Source organism: Citrus clementina, unplaced genomic scaffold, assembly GCF_000493195.1.
Source record: "Citrus clementina cultivar Clemenules unplaced genomic scaffold, Citrus_clementina_v1.0 scaffold_3, whole genome shotgun sequence".
Classification (NCBI taxonomy): Eukaryota; Viridiplantae; Streptophyta; class Magnoliopsida; order Sapindales; family Rutaceae; genus Citrus; species Citrus x clementina.
In genome coordinates, this window is record NW_006262339.1 from 1,350,787 (window position 1) to 1,377,668 (window position 26,882).

A 26,882-nucleotide genomic window follows, 5' to 3' on the forward strand; every position below is an offset into this window, starting at 1 on the left:
TTTTATTTATTATTTAAAAAAATACTCCGGCTGAATTCTGAAATTATGAAAGTATTTCAATTAACTTACAAAGATTCTATGTAGCTCCTTGTCTAATTCTAAATAATTTCTTTAACTATTAAAACTTTATAAAACTTAGATAAAGAGAGAGAAAAAAATAGATTTTAAAATAAAACAATCTGTTTTTCTTCCACTCTTTTCAATGCTTTGAACCAAAAATGTTTTAGTTATTTATTTGTCACGACAGCAGCCAATTAGAACAATACATGTGCATCAAAACATAGATTTCACTTCAGTTCCCATAAATCAAAAGCACTTTCTTTCAGTTATCAATTCTTTCAGCATTGTGAGTCTAAGTAATTCTAATTCTAATTTTCAATTATTCCAATTGATCTTCTACCTAATTTTAAGATCTTTAATTTTATCATGTATTTAGCTTACCTTTTCCGTTCCAATGTATGAATGTTTTTGTTATTCTTAAAATATTTCAAAACAAATATGTGATAAATTAATTTATGCAAATTAAAAAAAGATGTTTTTTACCGTACTAATAATGAATCTACGGCATTGTTTTCAACACACACAATCCCATCAAATAGTCTTCAACAAGAACAATTGTAATAAATAAATTTATTATCATTGGGATTCAGCTACCTTACAACAGTTGTAAAATACCATCACTTTTTGTCTTTTTGTGATTTCAGTCATTCATCATTGAATTTAATGATAAGATAATTTCAATAGTAGAAATTTATCTATTTAAATATTAACATTATACTCTTTGATACTTATTAAAAACTCAAAAAAGTTAAAAGAGTTAAAATTTTTAGTACACAAGTCTAGACTGTTTCAAATTTATATTGTTTAATCAGTAATGAGTCTTAAAAAATATATTTTATTTAAAAGAATAAAATTTTAATATTATTTATTTTATTAAAAATTTATTTATTTAGTATTATTTATTTAATATTATCTAGTCATAGACTTATTATTTTATTTATTCCTTTAAAAAATAAAATAATTAGTGTTAGCCTTAAAAAACAAATATTATTTATTTTTATTTTATTTAATATTATTTAGTTATAGGCTTGTTATTATATTTATTCTTTAAAACAACTAAATAATATTAAATAAATAAAAATAATCAGTAGCAAGTCTTAAAAAATAAATATCATTTTTTACTAATATTATCTATTTTATTTTGTTAACATTATATAGTTGTAGGCTTATTATTATATTTATTCTTTCATAAAGCTAAATAATTTTAAATAAAATAAAATAATCAATAATGAGTCTTAAAAATTAATATTAATTTTAATATTATTAACTTTAATTTATTTAATATTATTTAATCATAGGCTTACCATTATATTTATTTTTTTTAAAATTAAACAAATATTAAATAGATAAATAATCAATAGCTAGTCTTAGAAAATAAATATTAATCGTAGTCACTACGGCCGCATTTGCCACAGCACAACACCCTCAATGAAAACTTATCATGCGACAGGCAAGCATATGATCATATATATATACGAAAGACGCCAGGTGCATGGCGCGGTCTCACGACTGACACCCCCCCAAGGCAGCTTTTGAACCAGAGAAAACTGATCACCGCACGTCGTCGCCTCACCCTTGTCATATCCTTCGATTTTTTCAAGACTCCCTACTAGACAGAGTAATTCTTCTTCGACTAGTAATTTCCATTAAAAAACCAACAGTAAAAACTACACAAACAACAGCAATAAACCCATCAACATTATAATCAATCTATAAACACTTATTTAACATCAATCGAGCCATTATTTACCCACTGAATACTGGAGTGAAAAGAAAGTGCACTAAATAATGTGGATACGACAATTTACAGAGAAATCTCCTCAACTCTTTTCCATCAATCTCCACCACCAGTTTTGGCTCTGATAACTACTAGACATTTTCTAAATCACAGAAGATCTAAAAAACTCACCAGAAAAAATATAGAAATAATTAAAAAAAAAACACAAATAACCTACTATAACCATCACAAGTCTTGAGTCCAAATGGAAGAAAACCATTTTAAAAAAAAAACTACTCATAGAGAGTAAAGAGAGAAGAACAAAAAAAGGCAAAGAAACCACCAACAAGGCCTTGGAGGAGGAAAGAAGAGGACAAAGTCCGTTGTTAGGCAACGGTGAATGAGGCAGACATGAAAAGAGTCTGGAAAGAATGGAGGGGAGCAATAAGCAACACAAGCATGCCATTCTTAATAAGTTTTTCTAACAACTTTTTGTTATATTTACAAACTTACATCTTCACTTAAGATGTGTTTACACGACTTTGTTATCTGTGACGAAAAACTCGTGAGCTAATATTATTACCCATGATAGGCAGACTTACTTTTGCATTATCGAAAAAGCTTCCATCAAAATTATAAAAACCCCATACCTGACTAAAAATGCATATCAAAGCCTGCACACCACTCTGTTCCTGCGGAAAAATCAAAACAAAGCGGAACAAGAGACTGGAAACAAATGTACAAACACACTAATTGATAAAAAACATAATACCACATCAGCATAATACTCACACATATCCATGCAAATAGCTACGACATATGTAGCATAAACAAGTACAAAATATCCATATTGTGAACCCAACCACCTCTAGAACAACAAAGGAATAAAACAGGGTTCAAGCCAACACTGGATAACAGTTTCATAACACCTAGATAAAATACTTTCTACCAAATGTGTGTCAGAACCTAGCAAAGACCGCAAATTTATACCACCATTCTAAGCCTTCTTCTTGTCCTTCAATGACCTTGGTATCTTACTTAAGACCTTGGCATCAAAGACTGCATACTGCTTCTTGATCTCAGCCCATGCCTTCTCAGAAAATGAATCCACCCGATCCTCATACTTCTCATATATCACAGGCACAGTGTGAAGCAGTACAAAAACTATTCCACCAAACAATAAATTCAGTATCACGAAAGCATGACTAATACAAATATTAGAAACATTAATAGTAGAAATCCATTACCTATGTAGAACAAGGTCAAGAAATTGCACCAGCTCCCCACAATCGACACAACCCACAAGCCAGCAATCACCTGATTAATAAGACAATTTCATTTAAAGGGCCATCAGTTCAAAACATTAGGTACAATTGTGCCACCATCACTATTGCAAGTCAATCTTATGTGCATTACCAATTACAGAGACCACAAGTACTCATGCAAAGCACAAGGAATAAAACAAACAAGGGAGTCAACATACCGAGAGAAACTTCTTCAGATCTCTTCCAGATGCTATTTCCCTCAGAAGAGGGAAGGCCCTATTGATCTCAAACCTAAGTGCAGAGGCCAACTGTAAAACTGGTTCCTCAGGGATATATACTTCTGGAATGCGTGGTGGAGACCTAATAAACATTTATACTCGCTCAGTAATTCATAAACACCCCCCCCCCCCCAAAAAAAAAAAACAATAACCAACATAAGAACTGCAGCAACAGCTTACTTGTTAATGAAGGTGGAAGCATTAGACCACAAGAAAAGCACCGCAAGTGCAACAATCAGGCAGTGACAGACAAGAGTTAGAAGGTGGTACTCAAGCAATTCAAAAAGAACCCATATTGCAGTAGCCCCACCAAGTACTCCTGCTGAAATCTTCTTGTTCCTCCATAAGAAAACATCCGCAGCTGTTGCATACACAGACAAATTTAACGCATAGTTAGAAATAAAAACATCAAAATAGCTGTCCACATCCCCCCTATAGCCATCAAGGTCGATTCAAGACCACAATAGCATATAAATCGACATTTCAGCACCAATTTTTTGTGTTTTTTTTTGGGGGGGGAGGGGGGTGGGGGCATAGAAGTTTTGAAATTAATTGATCACAAGTCATTCAAACAGATAAATGTAAGATAGATTCAATAGAAGGGAAAAAACGACACAGTGATTAACGATAAGTGATGATAACATTGAGGTAACAACTTTGTAAAAAGAAGGTTCCAGTTTTGTAAAAAGCCAAAAGGTAAACTTTATCAGAACCAATCGCATCAACACCGTAAATCATAAAAACGTTAAAATAAAAGAAAAAATTAGCTAATCAAGATCAATCTATAATCAATTGAAACTGCAAAGTTGATCTATTAACAGAGATAGATCTATCTAGATCTTTAATTTAAAAACATCTAAAAATGAAGCAATAAAATTCTAAATTAAATTAAAAATTGATTAAAAAGAAAAAGAACATACGTTTTCCGCCACCAAGAACCTTGTGAACAGGCTTTTCTCTTCCGAAGAGACGAAATACTTTGGTCTTGAGGGAGGATGCAGATGACTTCTTATCATCATCGGAGTCAGATGACGATGACGACGACGACGAATCGTGGCCGTGGATCTTCTCCGTTATCTTCTCCTTCACCGATTCACCGGCTGGTTCCTCGTGTTTATGCTCGTCAGCCATCTCGCTCTCTGTACAAATCCCTCAGTCGGTGTTTTCAAACCTTTTAACTTTGAGAAATGAAAGAAGCTCGCCAACTCTCAACGAAGTAATAACTAATTATCTCTCGCTGTCCTTGGAGGATAAATAGATGTGCATCTGATAGATTTAATCTTCACCGTCGAACTAAACGATTCGATCATAGCCGTTTGTAGGTTTGGTCCCGAGTCTGGAGGCTTGGACGAATATGTGTCTAAACTCGAAAATGGCCGGTGTATTTTTAATACAGAGGTTAACAGCCGTTAGATTTCACGCGTTCACGTTGATTTTGTAAACGTGGCAGAAGGCAAGCGCCGGTGAATGGTGATTTGAATTTGTGGGCTAACTGTGCAAGAACAACATAACTTAAGCGCATTATATGTTAATACGTGGCGTTATTATAGCCACTAATGGCTACTGTTTAAATTGAAATACCAAAAATGAATTGAGAATTTAATTATACTTTTGGTCTGTATACATATACGTATATGCTTCTTAATGGTCAAGTAAAATCTGAAGCAAAGTTTTTAAATACGCAGACTAAGTAACGAGTTAGGAGTTATATAATTTAATATAAATAGACCAATAAAGTCATAAAGTCTTAGCGGTCGAGCATGGACCAGTAATTTAATGTTTTAATAACGCCAACTTATGAGCAGTCGTCATATACTTCGTGGCTAAGGTCTCTCCTGATTTGGAAAATGACCCGAAATCTCAAAGCATCTTACATTTTTTGGATGGGTCATTGGGTCTACAACAAAAGCAAAATGTTGAGTGGAAGAAAAATAAATGCTGAGGGATAACAAAAGGTTTTGCCCTAAAATAATATCTGAAATATCATGTTGTCTAATCCAAATGCAAAAGCATTAAATCAATATCAAAAAAATATATGAAGATGAGAAAATTTTGGGCATGATTTCCATGACCCTACTACATCCAGCTTATATGTAACAGAAGCACTCATGAAAGGTCCAGAGACGTTTACGCATGAGTACAACCACAAGAAGCAAGGATTGTAGACCCAGTTGCAGGGTAAGGGGGGACAGAAAGTCCATTCCAAGGCCCAATATTGCCCAAGGCTAATGAACTTTGCTACTTTAACGTGAAAAAGGCAAATGCCAAGTTAATTGAGGAACCTTCTAGATTAGATCTAATCAATTAATGTTTTAATTGATTAGATCTGTTTATTTCGCACATTTCTACAACGGAAAAAGGGGGGGGGGGGGGGGGGGGGAAATTATACTCTGTAAACTGGTTCCAGTTAAATAGACAGAAGGCTATATATGTGGAAAAGAAAAATCACACCTGTTATCTTTAAGTATGTGAAGGGGCAGACAGAGTGCAAACTGAGAGATTGAAACCAACAACAGGAAATCAAAAGAGTATAATTTGAGGAACCTCCTTTTTGTGTCCCTACAAGATTAATTATACCCCAAAACAATGGCACCTTATTTCAAACCTCGTAACAGAATCACCATGAAGAGTTGACACCAATAAGCGCGTATATCAGTTAGTATGAGATTGTTTTATTTTAATCAAGGTCCTCAATTCGAGATTTAGAAATATAGCCGCATTAAATATTTGTTGGGAGAACTTTACCGTCCTAATGGTCCTACTTAACTCGAATATAGATTAATCGAGACCTAATATGATCTTTAGATACCAAAATGGTTTAATATATATGTATATATATATAAGTTGAAGAGTTAGAAGTTATGAATATATGACAAATCGACGAAAGCTGAGTACAAGAGATGGGAATGCAGATCTGGCTTATATTAACTTATGGCTAGTAAGTTTTACATTAAATGAACTCAACCAACTTCATAACACTAGGTGACAAAGGTCTTGATGATGGTACTATAAAAAGAGTGCAAGAGATTAGAAGGCTTTAAAAATAATCAAGATTTTGACTTAAAATAACAGGGAATGCCTGACCACTCTTATTTTTGCTAAGTACTTGTGAGGTTAATTCTATAAGCTAAATAGAAAAGTAAAGCAAAAGATGGTGTGTGGCACACAACAACTAATAAGGCTATGTGGTAAACTATTTGAATGGTTATGAGTAGTATGACAGAGAAACCCATTTCATTCCTATGATCAATGGGCAAAGAAGACCAAAGTTTTCAAACAGGACATTGGATACGTAAGAGTCAACTTCTCAACACGGTGCATGAGATTGCATACTGCTAATTCATATGTACCTTTTGTGACATTGCCGGTTCCTCTCGATATTCATCTATGCCTCTAGAAAGCAGAGGAAATTGAAACTAGGGAAGTAAGGATATTGTATGAGCCTAACTGACGGAGTCCCAAATGTTGAAAAGTCAAAGTCGTATGGTGGCTTTGCCACATACACGGTTTGGACATCTTTTGTTCACGGTTTGGACACGTTTGGAACACGATTTTCTTAATATTTGTTAAATGAATAGTGCCAACATTTTCCCTATAAATAACTAAGCATTTTTCATTTATTTGAAATCCCAAAAATTTAAGAACCTGAGAAATTGCAAGTGAAGCAATTCTAGAGTTTTGAGAGTGTGAGCAATTGGAGACTGTGTGTAAGAATACTTTGGGTGTATTTGAGTTTTGGGAAGTAAGGTTTTCATTACTTAAATATTATACTCTAATAATTATTAGTAATACATTTATTTTTCTCTTGCTCCCGTGGACATAAGCATAATTGCTGAACCACGTAAATCTTGTGTCCATTTTATTTTTCTGTGATTATTTGGTGTGCTTGATTCCGTATGTCGCGCACAACAAGTGGTATCAGAGCCGACGATTTGTATTTGGGGGGATACGGTACTGTTCACATATACGATACTATTCCCGTATATAATATTGTTCATGTACGGTACTATTCACGAATACAATGCAGATGACCATTTGTACTTGGGAGACAGTCTATTGTAAGTAGTGTGTATTTTTGCATGTGTAGGAAAGTTTTGTTAACAAGGCGATAAGAGCCTAATGAGTATGGGTTTTAAATGGAACCGTTGTAATCCCTCCATTCTCCTGGGAACTTTCCTGTTACATTTATTCACACGAAATTAACATTATACATGTTGTTTTTTAAGTAGAAATAGTTCGTTGAAAAAATGGTAGAATGTGACATTTCCAGAATTGGGGAAAGATCTACCGAAACTATTTCAGGAGATACTTCAGGTGTGAGGTGAGATTTGTCAAATTGTCATTCAACACCCGTTATAGGAAGCCAAAAGATCGATGTTGAAAATTTTGATGGGAAAATCAACTTCGACATGTAGAGACGCGAGTTTATAAATCCTCTTATTCAAATCAATTTCGATGTTGTTCTAAAAAATAAATGACACAAGAATTACGTAGTTTGGCAATTATGCCTACGTCCACGGGCATAAGAGAAAAATAATTTTATTATTAACAATTATTGGAGTACAATATTTGGGTAATGAAAACTTCACTTCCCAAAACCCAAATACATTCAAAGCACTCTCAGAACTCTAGAATGGGTTCACTTGCAATTTCTCTTAAACTCTCAAATTTTTGAGATTTCAAACAAATGAAGAATGCTTAGCTATTTATAGGAAAAATGTTTGCATTATTCATGAAACAAATATCAAGAAAACTGCATTCCAAAAGCGTCCAAACCGTGTACAAAAAATGTCCAAACCGTGTGTGTGGCAAAGCCACCATACGGCTCCTCCACATGTCGAAGTTAATTTTCCCATTAAACTTTTCAACATTGATCTTTTGGCCTATAACAGGTGCTGAATGGTAATTTGAAAAATCTCCACATGTCGAAGTTGATTTTCCCATCAAACTTTTCAACATCGATCTTTTGGCTTCTCATAACAGGTGCTAAATGGTAATTTGACAAATTTCATCTCACACCTGAAGTGTCTCATGAAATAGTTTCGGTATATCTCTCCCTAATTCTGAAAGTTTCACCTTCTGCCATTTTCTCAACGAATTATTTCCACTTAAAAAATAACATCTATGATGTTAATTTCGTGTGAATAAATGTACTATGAAAATTTTCAGGAGAATGGAGGGGTCACAACGGTCCCACTTAAAGCTCAGACTCATTAGGCTCTTATCGCCTTGTTAACAGAACTTTTTTATACATGCAAAAATATACACTACTTACAATAAACTATTTTCCCAAGTACAAATGGTCGTCTGCACTGTATTCGTGAATAGTACTATACGTGAACAATATTGTATACGGGAATAATATCGTATATGTGAACAATACCGTATCCCCCCAAGTACAAACGGTTGGCTCTGATACCACTTGTTGTGAGTGGAATGGGGAATCAAGTGCTCTGATACCACTTGTTGTGCGCGGAATGCGGAATCAAGTGCACCAAATAATCACAGAAAAATAAAAATGACACGAGAATTACGTGGTTCGGTAATTATGCCTACGTCCACGGGAGTAATTGAAAAATAATTGTATTATTAACAATTATTGGAAAACAATATTTGAGTAATGAAAACCTTACTTCTCAAAACTCAAATACACCAAAGTACTATCACACACACACTCAGAACTCTTGAATTGCTTCACTTGCAATTTCTCTTAAACTCTCAGATTTTTGGGATTTCAAACAAATGAAGAATGCTTAGCTATTTATAGGAAAAATATTGGCATTATTCATGAAACAAATATCAAGAAAACCGCGTTCCAAACGCGTCCAAACCGTGTGTGTAGCGAAGCCATCATACGACTTTGACTTTTCAACAAATTTATTAGAGTACAAATTGTTCTAGAAAAAGCTACTACAAGTTCTAGACCGGAGGGGTATTCCCAGAGGCAAGATTTGTCACCTCATCATTCAGCACCTATTGTAAGAGGCCAAAAGATCGATGTTGAAAAGTTTAATGGGAAAATCAACTTCGTCGTGTGGAGGCACAAAGTTATGGATGCTCTTATTCAAATTGCTCTCTATGTTGTTTTAAAAAATAAAAGACACTTATATGATGAAGAAACTTAAGATCGTATAAACGAGAAAGCTTGTGGTCAGATCAGATATTATTTGACCAAGGAGATGAAATACTTAGTGAAAGACGAGGAGTGTGCAATGACTTTGTGGCGTATGTTGGAGGATCATTGTCAATCAGCTCAGATTTGGATAATTTTCGCCGATGTGGAGATTTGTTGAAAAGTCAAAGTTGCATGGTGGCTTCGCTACACACATGGTTTGGACACCTTTTGTACATAGTTTGGACGCGTTTGGAATGCGGTTTTCTTGATATTTGTTTCATGAATAGTGCCAACATTTTTCCTATAAATAGCTAAGCATTCTTCATTTGTTTGAAATCCTACAAATTTAAGAGTTTAAGAGAAATTGCAAGTGAAACAATTATAGAGTTCTGAGAGTGTGAGCAATTGGAAAGTGTGTGTGATAGTGCTTTGGTGTATTTGAGTTTTGAGAAGTAAGGTTTTCATTACTCAAATATTGTACTCCAATAATTGTTAGTAATACAATTATTTTTCTCTTTCTCATGTGAATATAGGCATAATTACCGAACCACATAATTCTTGTGACCTTTATTTTTCTGTGATTATTTGATTCGTTTGATTCCGCATTCCGCCCACAACACTAAATGAGAGCCTGAATGTTCTATACCAACACTACTCAGAACCCGAATTCTGCATCACCTCTTATGGACAAATTTCTAATATACTTATTGAAATTAGAATCCTTATATGCAGAAATGCTAACAGTTATCAGCATGCTCAATTAGCTTAACATCTAGAAAAATCACCTACGAAGTAATGAATATGAATAATTGGCTAGAGTCCAAGTGGTTCTATGAATTACATTCGTCGCATGTGGGGGAAGAGGGGAATATGAAGAGTTTGAAAGTAAGGATTGCAAACTTCTGGCTCAAGGTTACTCATTATACAGTGCTACCTAACAAAAGAAAGACAGGAATTGCTCAACAACCATAAAAGATTCACAACCTTTTCTATCTGCACTATAATGCCACACATCCCTCAGATAATCCTCCTGAATTCTTATTTTCCACAATGCGATTGCAGCATGACGCTTGTCAAAGCGAAAGATTGGACTCCGGTTTTCACATATTGGAAGAAAAATCTCAGTAATTGTTGCTTGCAAGGAGGAAATGTAACCACCTATACTAGTTGAACTTAGCTTGCAGATACTCCCTTATAGTGCCTTCTATCTCATTTAATTTGCATTACCGGAATCGAGGAACTAATATGGTAACAAGAACATCATTTTTCTTCCTTCAATATTACTACAAGTCAACACTTGAACTTGCAAGTCAATGTCCCATCCGTAAAATTCCCTTTGTTTCCAATTTTCAGAAAAAAATGGAACATAAATACAGAATTGCACAACAAAGTCAGAAGATCAGATCAAACCCAAATGAAATCACATTAACATAAATACTGTGATTATAGTATAGTGGATAAACATCGATGTCTTACACAGAATCCAATCCTTATAGTATCACTTTGGGTTTTCAATGCCTTCAGTAAATTCAGTACTGAAAAAATCGATCTAAATTTGTTATAAATCCCTTATTGAAAATCCTCATCGCCATCGATGCAACTTACCACAGAGGACTTTCACCATGCGTACTCAATTAAGCTAGAAATTATTATTATTTATTAATATGTTCGACCATATGGATGGTAAACAAAAATTCAAATAAAATTTGAGAAAGATAATACGAATAGAAAGTGAAAAACAGAAAGCAGTAACCATAAATCAACTATATTCTACATACAGATCAGATGGACAGAAAGCAAAGCATTGCTGGGAAAGGTAAATGAAAAAAGAAACAGAGCTAGGGGGTGGGTGGCATCAAAATTACCTCATTTGATGTTGAAGAGAAACTAATTTTTGAGCTCAAAGTTTCGTTCCTGAAAGGCCTGAGGAAGCAGGAGCACTTGAGAGACTTCAGTTTCAAGTCTTCAACAATTGGAGGAGCCGGTGGGTTAGTTCTCATGCAATGTTTTATCGATTTTACCAATATAGCCGGGTCGTGTCTCCGTACTTCTTGTGGATAGAGGACATTTATGTCATTCAAGCAAGGGCAGCGTTTTTTTAAATTTTCATATGTGGGTGGATTAGATCGTTTAGGGACTTATAGCCGGTATATCTTGACGAATATGCGCTGGGTCCCATGTGCGCTCTTGTCCATATTAAATGCGGGCTCAAGTCGGGTCAGGTCGAGCCCAATAAATTGTAGGCCCAATAACAACATACTGCAGGCAAACAAAATTTCACTACTCCCACCCGTAAACCTCAGACACTGGCAGCATACTCGCTGAACAAACAGCAGCGACCTCCAAAAACCTCCGTTAATCTTCCAAATACAACAGCCATGTTGATCAAAATCACCCGATCAACGCTGTCCAAAAGCCTAAACCTGCAACTCCGTTGCTTCTCGCAAGCGGCGGCCGCCATACTACCCGACGATCCTTCAGCCCCGCTAACCTATCTCGACGGGCTCCCAAGACCCGACCCAAGATACGATGAGACAATCCTCGCAATCCCACGAGCTTCCCCCGGCACGAGGGTCTCAGTGAAGGAGAGAAAGGCGGGACGAGTGCCCAGCATCGTTTTCGAGCAAGAAGACGGCCAACATGGAGGGAATAAACGCCTCATTTCTGTCCAGACTAATCAGATCAGGAAGCTCGTTGGCCATTTAGGTCGCTCGTTTTTCGTTTCTAGATTATTTGATCTTGAAGTTAGGTCGGAGTTTGGCTCCGGTGACCTCATTGAAAAAGTCCGGGTCCTGCCCAGAAAGGTTTCTCTCTCTCTCTTTTATTTTTTTTGTTCTTTTTTTTTGTTATGTGTGGAAAATGAGTAATTTCTAATCAAAACTTATTTTGATAACTTTATTTTTAGATTGATAGGTTAATAAAATGAAATTTTGTGAGTGAAAGTTTTGATTTTTGGTATATTTATTGTCTCTAATATTTGCTTTAATTTTATTTGAATGCATCAGGTACATCTACATTCTGGCACGGATGCACCACTTAATGTGACCTTCTTAAGGGCACCTCCAGAAGCTTTGCTGAAGATTGATGTTCCACTTGTCTTTAGAGGAGATGATGTGTCCCCTGGTCTAAGAAAAGGTATGGAGTAATGCAATTGTTTTTTAATAATAGATTATCAATTGTATTTTCTTCTGCAGTTCCATGGATTGTTCCCTTTAGTTGCATTCTCTGTATAATTTGTTGGTGGGCGTAATTGTATTTGTAGGTTCCATTCGTTTAAGGATACATGTCTTTGGACAATCATATTTAGCTTAGAGCATTAAATTTCACTTCTATTTCATCAGTTTAGCTCCCACGCATTTCACTTAAACCCATTGTCATAGCACAAGATTATGAAATTGAGTATATCATATGGTTGTAGGTTTCCATCCACAAAAGAAAGGATTGTATACCTTCATTTAGACTTTTTTTTTTTTTTCTTTCCTGGGCCTTTTTCATTTAGTATCATAAATAGTTGACTGTCTTTTTTCAGGACAGCTTGTACAGTTCGTTTGTCTGAACCTTGGAATTCTGGTTCATTGTTGGAGATGCTGATGAGAAACTTGTTAAACAATGGTGATTTTTCTTTAGAAATTACAAGGATGTTTCAAGTTAATAAAACTTAGTGTAAATGTGTTAAATGATGTTGGGTTATTCAAGACTGCAGAGCTTTAGCAGCAAAAAATGATAAGCTCAGTTTAGTAATGAAATGAGATGTCTATTACTTTTTCACAGAGCATGTGTGCTGCTACCTCAAATAGTTTAACTCACTCCTTATAATGCTCGAGTGACAATGCACCTTATTTCCCAGTGCCATCTTCAATGAAAGTTTTACTAGTTTTTAATCATTGATTTAGTTTCCGTAATTAAATTTTGTTACTTGATCTAGTTGATGTTTGTTGCTTTAACCTGTACAGTATTTAATATTTATGTAATTTTTGCAGGGGGTTATTTGAATACTATCAAGAGGACTGTTAAGTTCCTTTGTCCAGCAGACATTGTCCCTCCGTATATTGATGTCGATCTAAGTGAGTTGGATGTGGAACAGAAAATTTTAGCAGGAGACCTCAAGGTTCATCCAGCATTAAAGCTTCTTCGGTCAAAGGACGAGCCTGTCTGTAAGATTGCGGGAGGCAGGGTTTCTGATCAAAAGAAATCAAAATAAGTACCTCAGCAATTCTTGAAACTATGGTTAATGAATCAATCTCCAGGTTTAACCGGACTATGAGTATATGAAGATGTGAGGTCCCATTTCTTCATCACACAGTCATAATCTTGTAATACCAGATTAGGAATTGCGAATTTAGTTTTATCTCTCCAACCATCATTCTTCTTTATCCCATTTGAATAGGCTGCAGTGGGTTTGTGGTTAAGCGGAGCAGATTCCGATTAAGAGTGTACCTCATTAATCCAGTTAGTGATTATTTTTTACTTTTATATTTTTGCCTCTGATCTTGCTTTGCTACCAAGTCACACAAACTGTCAGAGATCACTCTTTTCTATTGTACTGTTTCTTCAAAACATCATATTTTAGTGTGTACATGGCTAACAAGACATGCTTTTCTAGGGTTCACAAAAGTGATGTTTTCTTGAGAACAATTGAGTTTAAAATAGAAATACTCACACACATATATGTATATTCCTTCCTATTAAGCATATTTTCTGTAATATGGGATGGAATATTAATGAAATGCTCCTTGCTTTTTTGTCTTCACGTAATTTTATGAGAATCTTGGCAATGTCAAATGTGTATGGTATGTGATCGATTACTTATACTATGGACATTTTATTGTGGATTTCTTGTGGTTTCCCTGTTAGTAATGGCAATTAGTAGTATCACAAAACATTGCAGCTAATCAACTCTTCTGAGTCCCTAAATAATCTGCACTCTAAGTCGACCGACTAATGCATCCTTGTCGGCGTGGTGTAAATGATGAATTCTTATGTGTCTTGTGGAAGGATGAAACAAGAGAGCGAGAAAATTTGCAGATGAGGACAATGTAGTATTTGCACTACATTCTGAAATAGAATCATTTGGGGCCCCATCCCATAACTTCACTCTTTCTTCTAAGTCGACCGACTAATGCATCCTTGTCGGCGTGGTGTAAATAATGAATTCTTGTGTGTCTTGTGGAAGGATGAAACAAGAGAGCGCGAAAATTTGCAGATGAGGACAATGTAGTATCGCACTACATTCTGAAATAGAATCATTTATATAGATTCTCTGCCTTCAATGGTCAACGAAGCTATGCAGTTGGGTGCATATGAAGTAAAAGCTAGCATGTATCTCTTGTATTGCTTGCAAACGTGACTTCCATGAAATGGAAAAATGATTGGGAAACAAAATCACACTTAAAAGCGTCGTCGTTTTGGGTGAATTTCAAAAACGAAAATTAAACTCATTTGTTTTGGGCATATTTTTATTAAGGTTCAGTTAACATTTTGTACATATGTAAGTGCTCTATAATCCTATTGTCATCTTGTTAGATAAAACTGAAGTATTCGTAATTGATTATTTTTTATCTTTCTCTCTCTCTCTCTCTCTCTTCTCTCTCTTTCCCCTCACAATTTCCTCTAATTATGGCAGTATTAAATCATTGCCCTAACCACTTGGGTTTAGCCCAAGTGGCTAGAGCCCCTCCCTCACAAATGTGAGGGAAGGGGTTCGAGCCTCCGCAGTTGCATTGTAGGGGTTTAATTTAAATATTCTTCCTTGGAGCCCTTGAGCTCGAGTGAAGACAGTCTTTCTCCCAGGATGGGAGTTTGACATCCCTCGAATATTTGAGAGGGTTAAAAATCTGAGCAGTGTCATATCAGCATTCATATCAATAGGACTCAGTATAAATATATGATTGTACATATCAATTATACTCTCATGTAATATGAGTTGTAATTTGAACTGTAATTTGAGCAATAGTCTCATGTAATCAAAAAAAAAAAAAAAATCATTGCCCTGCTGTTCAGTGTTCAGTAAATGTTCTGTTTTATCTTATCATGAAATATAAATGGGTCACAACTGGGTCTTTGCTGCCAATTAATATCATTATTTCCTAATTAATGAAATGCGAAGAGTTATTTCAAAATACAAACTTGTAGTGCGCTGTACAAATTGTTACATATATGATATCAAAATGTACATACAAGCGAACATCTATACTTGGTTAAGTTAAAATCAGCCAGACAAATGGAATATCACGTTTCTATGCTTGCCAAATATCTCCCCATCACGGGGCGCTATATGTTTTTGCCATGCTGCTAGTCATGGTGAGTCATTGCTTTAAATTTGGTGGCAAAGAAAAGAGCATGAATACTTGGCAAAACATCTGATATCTTTGTAGAGGCTGCAGAGAAGATGCTGGAGAAAAGTTTGCAGGCAATTTTTCTGCTCTCATTGGTATCGTTTACTTATTCATTCCCTCTCTCAACAAACAAGAGATGGATTATCAATGCATCTACAGGGCAACGAGTGAAGTTAGCCTGTGTCAACTGGCCCGCTCATTTGCAGCCCATGCTAGCTGAAGGACTTGACAAGAAGCCGTTAGGTGAAATCGTGGCAGCTGTGGTCAAGATGCATTTCAATTGTGTTCGTCTCACTTGGTCAACTTTCATGTTCACTCGTCCCAACTATGGTCATATTAGCGTCTCACAAACACTTGATTCACTGGACTTGAAAGAGGCCAAGCAAGGGATTTCCAAGAACAATCCTTTTATCTTGAACATGACGCACATTCAAGCTTATGAAGCAGTAGTTGGTGAACTTGGAGCACAAGGTATCATGGTGTTGCTTGATAACCACATTAGCAAGCCAGATTGGTGTTGTTCTAATACCGACGGGAATGGTTTCTTTGGTGATCGGTACTTTGATCCGAATGAATGGATGAAAGGTTTATCTTTCGTGGCCGATCGCTTTAAGGAGAAACGTCAGGTGCACTAAATTTTCACTTTTAGATATTACAAGATCTTGTCCCTAGAGTTTGACCAAGCGATTTTTAAAGAATTTTGTTTGAGTTCAAACCTTAAGAAGGTAGGGGTTAAAAAAGTCAATATGAGAATTGCCCACCTGGTCGAGGATTTTAGACTTTATTAAAGTTTAGAAAAATTATTAAATTGTGTAATTTAATAGTATAATACTATTACATTCCATTATTAAACTGCACGGTTTACTAATTTTTACAGACTTTAACAAATTTAAGATTTTGATTTGAAAAATATTACATAATCTTAAATTATAATCTTCCATGTTCGATCACTAATGTTAAAATCAAACTAAAAAGATTGTATGGACAGTCAACTAATTTTATATGTAAGTTAATTGATACATCTTATTATACTGTAGGTGGTGGCTATAAGCTTGCGAAATGAACTACGTGGTCCACGCCAAAATGAGCCTGATTGGTACAAATACATCAGCGAAGGAGCAAGAGTGGTGCACAAAAGAAACCCACACGTCCTTGTTTTTGTTTCGGGCCTAAATTTTGACTTAGACCTCCGCTTTTTACAGAAAAGCCCCTTGGCATTAGACTTGGATAACAAGTTAGTGTATGAGATACACTGGTACTCATTTAGCCAAGACCAGAACATGTGGAAAACACAACCAACGAACATAGTTTGTTACAAAGTGACCCAATCGTTTATCAACAGAGCGGTTTTTCTCACCACTCGTAAGAACCCGGCTCCTCTTGTTCTGAGTGAATTTGGCTTTGATCAGAGAGAAGTAAACCTCGCGGACAATTTGTACATGACCTGCTTAATGGCATATGCTGCTGAGACAGACTTGGACTGGGCCTTATGGGCTCTCCAAGGAAGCTATTATTTGAGAGGAGGCCTAAAGGGGGCGGAGGAGACTTTCGGAGCTTTGGATTCTACATGGCAGCGTCCGAGAAATCCCAACTTCTTAGAAAGGCTTAGGTTTCTGCAGACAAAGACTCACGGTATGGTTAACTAATTTACTAGCTAGATACTACTAATGTGTTGTACACACTGATGGAGATGTGAAACTTGTCTATTTCAGTTCCAACTACAAGCCGTACAAGAACATCCTACATAATATTTCATCCACTGAGCGGCAACTGTGTTAATGCAAATGCAAGAAATGAACTTTATGCTAGCAATAGAGGCCCATTTAGCCGCTGGAGCTACGGTGGCGATGGGACTCCAATCAGGTTGATGGACAGATCTCTCTGCCTTAAGGTTGTGGGCGATGGGCTCCCACCAATGCTGTCAAATGACTGCCAGAGCAACCAAAGTGCATGGAGCTTGGTTTCAAGTTCCAAGCTGCATTTAGCTACCAAAGATGACGAACATGGAGGAGAGTTACTATGCTTGCAGGTATCTCCAACTAACTCTTCTCAAGTAGTAACAACCAAGTGCATTTGTGTTGGAGATGATTCCAGTTGCCTGCAAAATCCACAGAGCCAGTGGTTTAAACTTGTTTTAACCAATGTACTTTCCCTTGCATAAACTAATCTTTGAGGACGGTAATGAAATTTATTCGGTAAGCTCTTCATTTATGATTCGATTGAGATCATCTATTCATCTTGCATTTAACTATTTAATTTTTTTGTGGGTGTTAAAGTGAAAAAATAAATCACAGTCATCCTAATTAACAAGATAAGTAGAGTAGGATCTTCATTCTTTCATAAAGCACTAACATCTCTCGGATTTCGAGGAGCTGGCTTCTGGGCATTTTAACCTTTCTCATACTAATTTAGAGTTTGGTTTCACATTTTACCACCACTTTATTGCTGTAAAGAGGGGGATAAAGTCTTGTAAGAAACATTCTCAATGAAAAATTAAGCCGTATATTACAAATTCTTTTAATCTCGTTTATGATGAGCTAGCTGTTTTCAAAATAAATGTACATTTGTCAGAGTATTATTTGAGGAGAGCATAAATAATGCGCTGAGCTGTGTCTGGCTATAGGACATTCTTGACGAGCGTTGCAACCACAATGTACGACAAAAATAAAATAAAATAAAATAAGGAGCCGGACCTTAAAAATTATTGCGGCTGGAAACAATAAAAGTGGAAGAGGGACTCTCATTGGCGTCGACAATAAGAGATGAAAAAGAAAACGATAAATGGGCCACCCTCTATCTCAAAGAGAAAGCAAATGGCACAAAAATGCCGAACTTGTGATTACCATAATGATGATTTTCATAGGAGTATTTTTTGTTCGAGACAAAACCAATATTCTTTTCAGTTTTCAAAAACATTCAGATTAATCTATCGGCAGTATGTATGAAGGTGGGACATGTTTCAAGATTAAAGTATCCTACTACCTAAACAAGACAAATTATAACAAATCAGTGTATCTTAATGGATAAGATGCAAAAGCTATTGCGCTCAATTTTTTTTTTCTTTTAAAGAAAAGAAAAGAAACACTTATGCTTTACCAAATAATTTATAATCTTTTATTTATTGGCTCAAAATGTTCGAAAAGAAATTAAAAAAATTTTAATGTATATATTTTTTAAAAGAAAACCTTCATTCAAACAAAAACAAAAACACCAATAAACCAATTCGCTTTACCCATTCAATTATAATACGATACATCAAACCAGATTTAACGTTGCTTATCTCAATTATATATATATATATAAATAGTTTCTTAAATAGTAGTTTTGTTTTCAACTTTAATTTATTCATTTGTGGTGATTTAGAGGCAACATTGAAAGTATATAATAGTAGTTGGCAAAACGCATTACGCAAATGTGCGGATATATATATATATATATATAAAGGTAGGACATATATTTATTAAAAATTTAGTTGCATGGCAGTGGGCACTAATGCTGAAGTTGGGGAAAAGCACCGTGGTGTAGGGAGTAGGTTCTTTGACTCGCTTTTTGAAAAGAATGCTACCCTTTAGAAAAGTTGGCAAAAACATAGCATGCAGACCTGCCCAATCACTTCTTCCTTTTGATAATAATAATAATAATAATAATATTAAACATAGAAGAGGATTTTACTTAGGCTGCTGTTTCAGTAACTCGACCTAGCTATAAAGTGGAAATGGCTGGTTCAAACCTCAAACTCCACGTCAATCCATTTGATTCTATAAATCTCCAGGCTTTTGCTTTCCAATTGATTGACTCTTCTGCACACTAATGGAGGCATAATTGAATCTTGAATTAGTTTTTCATGAAACCCAATTTTCGCTGAAGCCTATAACTCAAAAAGGTTGAAGTGGTCCACTACTCCAGTGTGGCAATGGTAACTGATTAATTAAAGAGCAAAGGTACTACTAGTAAGGCACATTGAATTGAAAGAAGACGATACAGTAGTTGTTAGACCCCTTCTCCGGGGACCCTAACTTGTAACATGGGTACGTCAACAGCCAACTCATCATCCGACGGTTGCCATCAACTATATTATTATTTATGATATATCTTCTCTCCCACTCGACTCGACGGTTGAATGAAAGAGAAAGCTTTCAGTGAGGCCTAGGCAGATGGACAGTAAGTATACAAGTACGCTATTATTATATATCAGTTCTAAAACGAAAGCAAGCATTGGTGTCGTGTGGCAGCCTTTTCTCGGTCTTGGTTAAAACACATCACACATCCTCAAAAGAAAGCGACTCGGTTGGCTTACATTACAGATATCAATTTGGACTGAGTCATTGAGATTTGAGAGGGCAATTCAAGAGAAAAATCTTGCAAGTCAAAGCTTACAAGGGCCAATTCAAATACAAGACTGGGCTGACCGGCAACGTGCCCATTACCTTCAGCCTTCAGCGTAAACTGTGTCAGTGACTGTAGCTGGCTTCATTCCACTTCTACGTAAGACTTTCCTTTTTCTTACTTTTCTCTAGCTCTCCAACCAGGAAGTTTCCTCCAGCCCAATCACGTCACAATAGTTTCATTTCATCATCGTCAATGGTAGAAATCCTAACAAAAAACACACAATTCTGCATTAGGATTAAGGAAAAACTGCACAAAAAAACGCAATTATTGGTTACTCATTTTCACTTTCTTAATTTCTTTTCTTTTCTTTTCTTTTCTTTTCCTCTTCGCTTTCGAAATCGGATATGTCTAAAAAGGTAAAAGCGTAGTTGTCCGTTTAATTAAAATAAAACCAAACCAAACCTGTATGTGTGCATGTATGTGTGCGTATATAGGTAGAGTGGACGTAGTAACAACACTTGCCTTGAGTTACAAATAATAATAGCACTCAATCGTCAGTATCAATATCTGACTTGCAGACTGCACTCACATGACTGACCTGCAACACGTATTACTTACATTAGCAGACAAATTAAAAGCGATCCCCCTCTCTGTGTGCAAAGATCAAAAATAAATGAAAAGCCTTACCATTTCTGCTGACTCTGTCACCAATTTTTCAGTACTAGTCTGTTCCCTCCATTAACCCACACCATTCCCTCCATTAACCCACACCATCCCCTCCTCATTCCTCATCTCCTTTTCCCCCTTCTTACTTTCCCTTTTACCACCACCACCATATCTAATTACCTAATATCTAATAAAAGCAACCACCACCGAATATCTCCTATCTCTTCACTAGCTCAACCTCACTAGTCACTACTATTCTGGCTCTCCCAAGCATGGAAGCTTTCAGCTTGCTCAAGTACTGGCGCGGCACCGCCGCTGGCGCCGGCTTTGTCACTGGTGGCGACGGTGGTGCTACTTTACGCAACACTACCACCACCACTACTATTGTGACAGCAGTCAGTACTCACCACGCGGCGGTGGAGACTGACGACGACGACCACGACGACGGTCCCTTTTTCGACTTGGAGTTTGCTGTTCAAGATCAAGATGATGAAGCCGAAGAAGATGGAGATGAAGATGATGGAGAAGAACAAGTAGTTGGCAGAAACAACGGGGACGAAAACGACGACGTTGGCTCTGAAGACGAAATTACGGACGAAGAAGGAGAGTTCAACTTCACGATTTCTTCTAATTCAAGCGGCAACGACCGTACGGATCAGCATCTCACGCTTTCTCCGTCCGATGACTTGTTCTTTAAAGGAAAGCTTGTGCCTATTGAGCCTTCTTCTCTCGTATTCGACTCGGCGGCCGAGCCTAATTCCAAGCCGCAATTTCCAGTCTCCCTGTTGAAATCGGCAACCAAGTTTCGAGTCTCCATGTTAGGTTTCAAAAAAACCAAACAAAATGCCACTGAAAAAGTCTCAGAGAAAAACAACGGATCTGTTGATGCCACTGCGGCCGCCGTTGCTGATACTCCTCCGCCGCCGCCGTCGCCGCCGAAACAACAACAACAGAAACAAGAAGCTGAAAAAGACAAGCAAAGCAAGTTTTTTACGGTCAAATTCAAAGTGGAGGAAGTTCCAATTATGTCCTTGTTCACGAGAGACAACAACAGTTCAAGGAAGTCGCAGAAACACAATGCTGAAGATTCAGAGGAGAAGAAGTTCTCCAAAGATGTCATGCAAAAGTACTTGAAAAAGGTTAAGCCTCTATACGTGCGAGTTTCGAAACTGAAGTTCTCAGGTCAGTTAAACTCAGGCGCCGTTACAAAGTCCGTCCAGTCAACGCTCTCAACAGCTGGTCAAAAGCCGAATCAGCCTAAATCAACGGCTGAGAAGAGCCCTCTGCCGGATGCGGAGGTCGCTGGTGAAACTTTTGTTCAACTCAAGAGTCAAAAGCAAGCGAATATTCCGGAAAGGCTTAAAGTTGTGTGCAAGCATTTAGGGAAGAGCCGATCGGCTTCGTCGGCTGTGGCTGCCGCACCGGCCGGAGTTGTTACTTCGAGGAGAGATGATTCACTGCTTCAGCAACAGGATGGGATTCAAAGCGCTATTTTGCATTGCAAGCGATCCTTCAATGCCTCGAGAGGTACTAATTAATTTCTTCGATTTCTTTATAAAGAAAATGTGAATAATAAATAATATTTCATTTATATTTTATTCTTGTGTGCATTTTTCACACACAGATTCCGAGTCTTCTTTGTTAGCAAGGTCGGTGAGCGATCCGTCTCATCAGAAATTTGATTTATCCAGAAAATCATCGGATCAAGGAAAAGATGGCAGCTTTGAGCCATAGAATAGGAAGAATCTTGGTTCACTGAACACTGAACCAAAAAGGCGGGAAATTTGGTTCGGAATTGATATTATTATCAAATATCAGGCCTTATCAGTAGCGTATCTTGTTTCTATGTAAAAAAAAAAAAAAGTTTTATTTGTTTATTTTATAATTTTAATTTTAGTTTTGGACAAGTTGTATGTACGTAGTAGGGTAAGAAGAAGAGTTATCTGGGTCGGTCTCTCTCTCATTGATCGGTGGGTGGGATGATGAATGGTGACTGGTGATGAGTTGATGAAGTTTAAATCTCTCTATCCCCGCAAAGTACTGTTGTAAAGCTTTTATGCATGTTTCTTTGAAAGTGAAAACAAGAATCATATCTTTGTATCTAGCTAGCTACCATTCAAAAGTCAGTGCCTGATCTCCCCAACTCGTGACAACACAACACCAATAATTTGGCTCAATTCAAATTTAATTATATACTGTGGGTGTGATTTGTAATTTCGTTCTATATATTATATAGTTGGGTTTTTATATATATATTTTTCCATTTTGGATTTAAATTGTTTATGGGTCCGCGAGCTGGTTAGAGGAGTTAATGGTGTCTTTTCTGGTCAGCGAAGTTGGGAAAGTGGGAGACTAAAAGACGGTCAAAAAAGAATACTCACGAAAGGGAATCAAGGGAAGAGAGAGAAGAAAACACACACACACACACACACACACATTTACACATGTACATGTGCATGCGTGCGCGAGCACGCGCGTGTATACGTGAGATAACAATTTACGCAGTGGGAAACGGGGAATGGGTCAGTTCGGCCATGGGTGGCATTGCTTCTCTCAAATCTCTGTTGCCTGGTCTCTCTCATTTCACGGGAACAATATTTTTTGTAGTAGGTCGTAGCATGTATATCATATATATGTCTGGGTAATAAATGTTTGAATGGTCTAATCGTAATGAATAGATGTTGAAAAATGAGGAGAAGTCCATGTTCCTTGATGTTGATGAGGCACCCGATTTGAGTAAGTGTGTGTGTGTGTATGTGGGTAAGTGTTGCTTGTGAAGTAACGTCGGAGATTCAATTTGTCTCCTTGTGGCAGGGCTTGGGGCCTACAAAAGCGCTGCTACCTGGCTACTCTGCTACGCTAATGGTCAGGTCAGGCCTTTTGTCGTTTCACTCGGTACATCAGATTCTTGTAATTCTACTATTCTACCCTTTTGTTTTTTAAACTGTTTCTATCTAATTTTATTTTATTGCTAAAGCTACTTTAGTCTTTAAACATGTTTTTCTCAAAGGTTACAGTGCTCATTATTAACCGACTGAATAAGACAGAGGGCACTTGCGTCCTTTAATTTCCCTTCAAAGTTCCAATTTAGTTAAAGTGTTTGTCTATTGAATTAAAAATTATTTTTCTCAAAAAAAAAAAAAAAAACCCATTGGGTGGCAGTTTCCATAACATCACGAGAACAGACTCCAAAAATTAATGGTACTTAAATTATTAATCTTCTTACATTGTCTTCAAAATCTTGCTTATTGGTCACATAATTATATAAACATTGACTTCCTCTTCTGCAGAAACCCTTCCTCGTGAATCCTTCCTTGCATGTGTTTTTATTCTGGAATCACATATAGTCCAAACATGTGAATGCATATTTTCTATGTATGGATTATACAATGAAGAAAGCTAATTAAGTAGTTGTATTCTTCGGGTGGTCTTTTGGACAAAAAATGGTAGTATTATTTTGCAGAAAAGAATAAATAAATCGTGTCGATTAATAAAATTTAAGTACTTTCTAAAATAATAAAAGAAAAAACTCAGAACATGCTGAATTAACACTTCATTTTAAGCATAGCATAATTGTTATTATTTTTCAATCTATATGAATGGTGTTGTAACTCCGATATCCCAACCAAAGTGATTCATCTAGGATCCATTGAACACACATGCATGTAATTGTTAAAAATGAATGATTTTTGTGTTGTTCAAGTTGAACCCGAGAGTGGTGTGACGTTTAGAAGTAAAGGGGATGAACATCTAGTAAGCAACAGAATGTGTATGTGGTCAGCAATGACATATATAGGACCAAGATTTTGTTGAGGAACATATAATGTCGTCGGAATCCAAATATCCAGGGACCAGGGTCAAAGCAGAGTTACTTGTTTGTAAAATTTATGTCACTGTTAAACATCCAGTTCCATGTACAAATCTCAATAGTATAAATTTTCCTTTTGTTTTGTGACAAAGTGATGTTCTGCTCACGTACAGTTTAGAGTATCTGGGCAATTGTTACTGCACCAGGGAACAGATACCATACTAAAAAGCCTGCATGTGCCAACTGCGCGCTGCCATGCCGTGGATACAGCGGAGTGGAGCCAAAAAGATGGAGGAACTATTCGCGAACAAGAGAATTATAGTTGCACCTCAAAAGGATGATTAATTTAATTTGATACACAGTCTTCAGCCATCATGGCAAATTTGGCAGACAAATACTCCATCTAAAGCCATCAAATTTGGGCTAGGGATAATAAACTTGGCGGAGTTCATGCACCATAAGGCTAATTAGTGTACAATGCATGCACCGGAGACCCTTTGCTATTAGGAAACTAATTCCACAGCATCCGTTCCGAATACAACAGATTGGCTCTGCTTTCGGTGTTGATATGGCTCTCAATGTTCTTCAAATTATGTTCCAGCAACACACTTGTTATTCGTTAAATATTTCTGTTGATTTGTCCGGACCGAACTTCACTTTCGATAAATGTGTATACATGTAACATGCATGTATTTTCCCATATGCTTTTCCATCTCTTCTGCTGGCTTCGTTTCGGCTGGTAATTCTAAGTCCAAGCCCAATATTTTGGGGTCAAACAATTGTTATGAATAGTTCTTGCAAAAGCTTGGCCCATTAAAATCTTATATGTAAAAAGAGATAATTTATTTATACTTTAAAAATTATTCTGAACAATCTTACTTTAATAAAATAATTTATTTTAAAAAATGAATCTTGTGAATTATTACTAAAAAAAAATTATTTCAAGTCAATATAATATATAATTAAAGAAAAGAAAAGTAAAAACCTCTTCAACATCGGCGTCGTCTTCTTCTTTTGTTGGTGTTGTCGTGCTTGGAAAATGATCATTTTTTTTTTCCAAGTGTTGTTGTTGGCAAAGAAAGTCCTTTATCTTGATTGTGGAGCCTGAAACTACGTTGCATGTCTATAATGTTTCTGATTATTATATAAGAGCTTCGCACAGCGATGTATAAAGATGAACATAAAGACATTGACTTGTAATGATGTTCACAATTTTTGCAATATAAAACCATTCACTAAGAACATGCATGTTACGTTCTCGAGTGCAAGTTACTTGCAGGGTCGAAATTGAAGCCAATATTGAACAAATATTTAGAAATAAATATTAAGAATGTAATTTTGTTAAAGAATTTGTTTATAACTTTGACTTGATTTTAGTGTTACATGCTAAATTTTTCTTAAGAATTTTCTTTGCATACGGAATAGCTATATTGGTGTTTAGAGTAAATAAAGACGGTTGCTTTAATAAGTTTGATTTAGGACTTTTTGATAGTTTAAAGAGTGTAGATAATAAAACTTAATTTTTTTAAATTTTAACAAATGAATATATGGGTAACGATAAAATGTTGAAAGTAATTATGAGAGTGCAAATAGTTTCTTCCTATTTTAATTTCTTAAACAGTTTCAACGACAGTTCGTATGAAAGCATCCTTAGGCTCCGTTTGGTACAGCTTATTAAATAGAGCTTATAACAGTAGAGCTTATAGCAGTAGAGCTTATACCAATAGAGCTTTTGGACAAAAAGTCATTGGGTGTTTGGTTGTCAATAAAAAAAGTACTTTTGAACCATTAAATTGTGTAATATTTTTTATATTATATATTTTTAGAAAAGCTCTATAGCCTCTACTCCCAAAAGCTCAAATTTTGGGCTTTTACTAGTAGAGGTAAATTAGCTTATTTAAGCTAAAAAAACTCTATTAAAAAAATAACCAAACACCATAAAAAATTTTAAAAAGTGCTTATACGATTAAATAAGCACTTATGGCTCTTAAATAAGCCATACCAAACAGGCACTTAGTCACGGGAACTATAACTTGTAAAATGGCGTGGTTGGCCATTTAGAAAAATAGGTCACAGCTATCGTGTAAATTTCAAAATCTGTACGAGTAGTTTCCCTCATATTTGCAGTCCAAGCAAGAAGCTTTTAAAGGAAGACTCTCGAGCAAATTAACAACTCTTTGGCGATTCATTTATATCCACACACTACAGCGAATTTAATTAGGCAAAAAAAGGCTACAACAATTTAATTAATTAACATATCTATCAATATCATAACTAAACAACCATGTATAAGTATAATTATTAATTAA

General features: G+C 36.0%; 4 protein-coding genes across 4 annotated transcripts; 3 read left to right on the plus strand and 1 right to left on the minus strand.

The window, feature by feature from the left end:
* Nucleotides 1-2,512: 2,512 nt before the first annotated feature.
* On the minus strand, nt 2,513-11,413 carry LOC18048855 (reticulon-like protein B2). The gene is made up of 6 exons (XM_006439384.2): nt 11,301-11,413; nt 4,241-4,812; nt 3,501-3,681; nt 3,261-3,402; nt 3,025-3,094; nt 2,513-2,941 (listed from the first exon to the last, which is right to left on the minus strand). The coding sequence occupies exons 2-6, from the start codon at nt 4,449-4,451 to the stop codon at nt 2,775-2,777; spliced, it is 771 nt and encodes a 256-aa protein (XP_006439447.1). The 5' UTR covers nt 4,452-4,812; nt 11,301-11,413; the 3' UTR covers nt 2,513-2,774.
* A 279-nt stretch (nt 11,414-11,692) lies between these two features.
* LOC18048856 (50S ribosomal protein L25) lies at nt 11,693-14,200 on the plus strand. The gene is made up of 3 exons (XM_006439385.2): nt 11,693-12,239; nt 12,441-12,570; nt 13,416-14,200. Exons 1-3 carry the CDS (start codon nt 11,814-11,816, stop codon nt 13,634-13,636), a joined length of 777 nt encoding a protein of 258 aa, XP_006439448.1. The 5' UTR covers nt 11,693-11,813; the 3' UTR covers nt 13,637-14,200.
* Nucleotides 14,201-15,823: 1,623 nt separating this feature from the next.
* On the plus strand, nt 15,824-17,288 carry LOC18048857. The gene is made up of 4 exons (XM_024188865.1): nt 15,824-16,396; nt 16,808-17,004; nt 17,113-17,185; nt 17,244-17,288. Exons 1-4 carry the CDS (start codon nt 15,824-15,826, stop codon nt 17,286-17,288), a joined length of 888 nt encoding a protein of 295 aa, XP_024044633.1.
* A 3,344-nt stretch (nt 17,289-20,632) lies between these two features.
* LOC18048858 (probable membrane-associated kinase regulator 2) lies at nt 20,633-22,877 on the plus strand. Its single transcript, XM_006439387.2, has 2 exons — nt 20,633-22,292; nt 22,390-22,877. The coding sequence occupies exons 1-2, from the start codon at nt 21,038-21,040 to the stop codon at nt 22,497-22,499; spliced, it is 1,365 nt and encodes a 454-aa protein (XP_006439450.1). The 5' UTR covers nt 20,633-21,037; the 3' UTR covers nt 22,500-22,877.
* Nucleotides 22,878-26,882: the final 4,005 nt, after the last annotated feature.

Coding starts and splice junctions, on each gene's coding strand:
- LOC18048855 (XM_006439384.2), bottom strand. CDS start 4,451: ATGGCTGACGAGCATAAACACGAGGAACCAGCCGGTGAATCGGTGAAG. Junction 3,095..3,260: donor ATCTGAAGAAGTTTCTCTCG/GTATGTTGACTC, acceptor CTTATTAATCAG/GTGATTGCTGGCTTGTGGGT. Junction 2,942..3,024: donor CTTGACCTTGTTCTACATAG/GTAATGGATTTC, acceptor TTGGTGGAATAG/TTTTTGTACTGCTTCACACT.
- LOC18048856 (XM_006439385.2), top strand. CDS start 11,814: ATGTTGATCAAAATCACCCGATCAACGCTGTCCAAAAGCCTAAACCTG. Junction 12,240..12,440: donor TCCGGGTCCTGCCCAGAAAG/GTTTCTCTCTCT, acceptor TGAATGCATCAG/GTACATCTACATTCTGGCAC. Junction 12,571..13,415: donor GTCCCCTGGTCTAAGAAAAG/GTATGGAGTAAT, acceptor TAATTTTTGCAG/GGGGTTATTTGAATACTATC.
- LOC18048857 (XM_024188865.1), top strand. CDS start 15,824: ATGCTGGAGAAAAGTTTGCAGGCAATTTTTCTGCTCTCATTGGTATCG. Junction 16,397..16,807: donor GCTTTAAGGAGAAACGTCAG/GTGCACTAAATT, acceptor ATTATACTGTAG/GTGGTGGCTATAAGCTTGCG. Junction 17,005..17,112: donor GCATTAGACTTGGATAACAA/GTTAGTGTATGA, acceptor GTTTATCAACAG/AGCGGTTTTTCTCACCACTC.
- LOC18048858 (XM_006439387.2), top strand. CDS start 21,038: ATGGAAGCTTTCAGCTTGCTCAAGTACTGGCGCGGCACCGCCGCTGGC. Junction 22,293..22,389: donor ATCCTTCAATGCCTCGAGAG/GTACTAATTAAT, acceptor TTTCACACACAG/ATTCCGAGTCTTCTTTGTTA.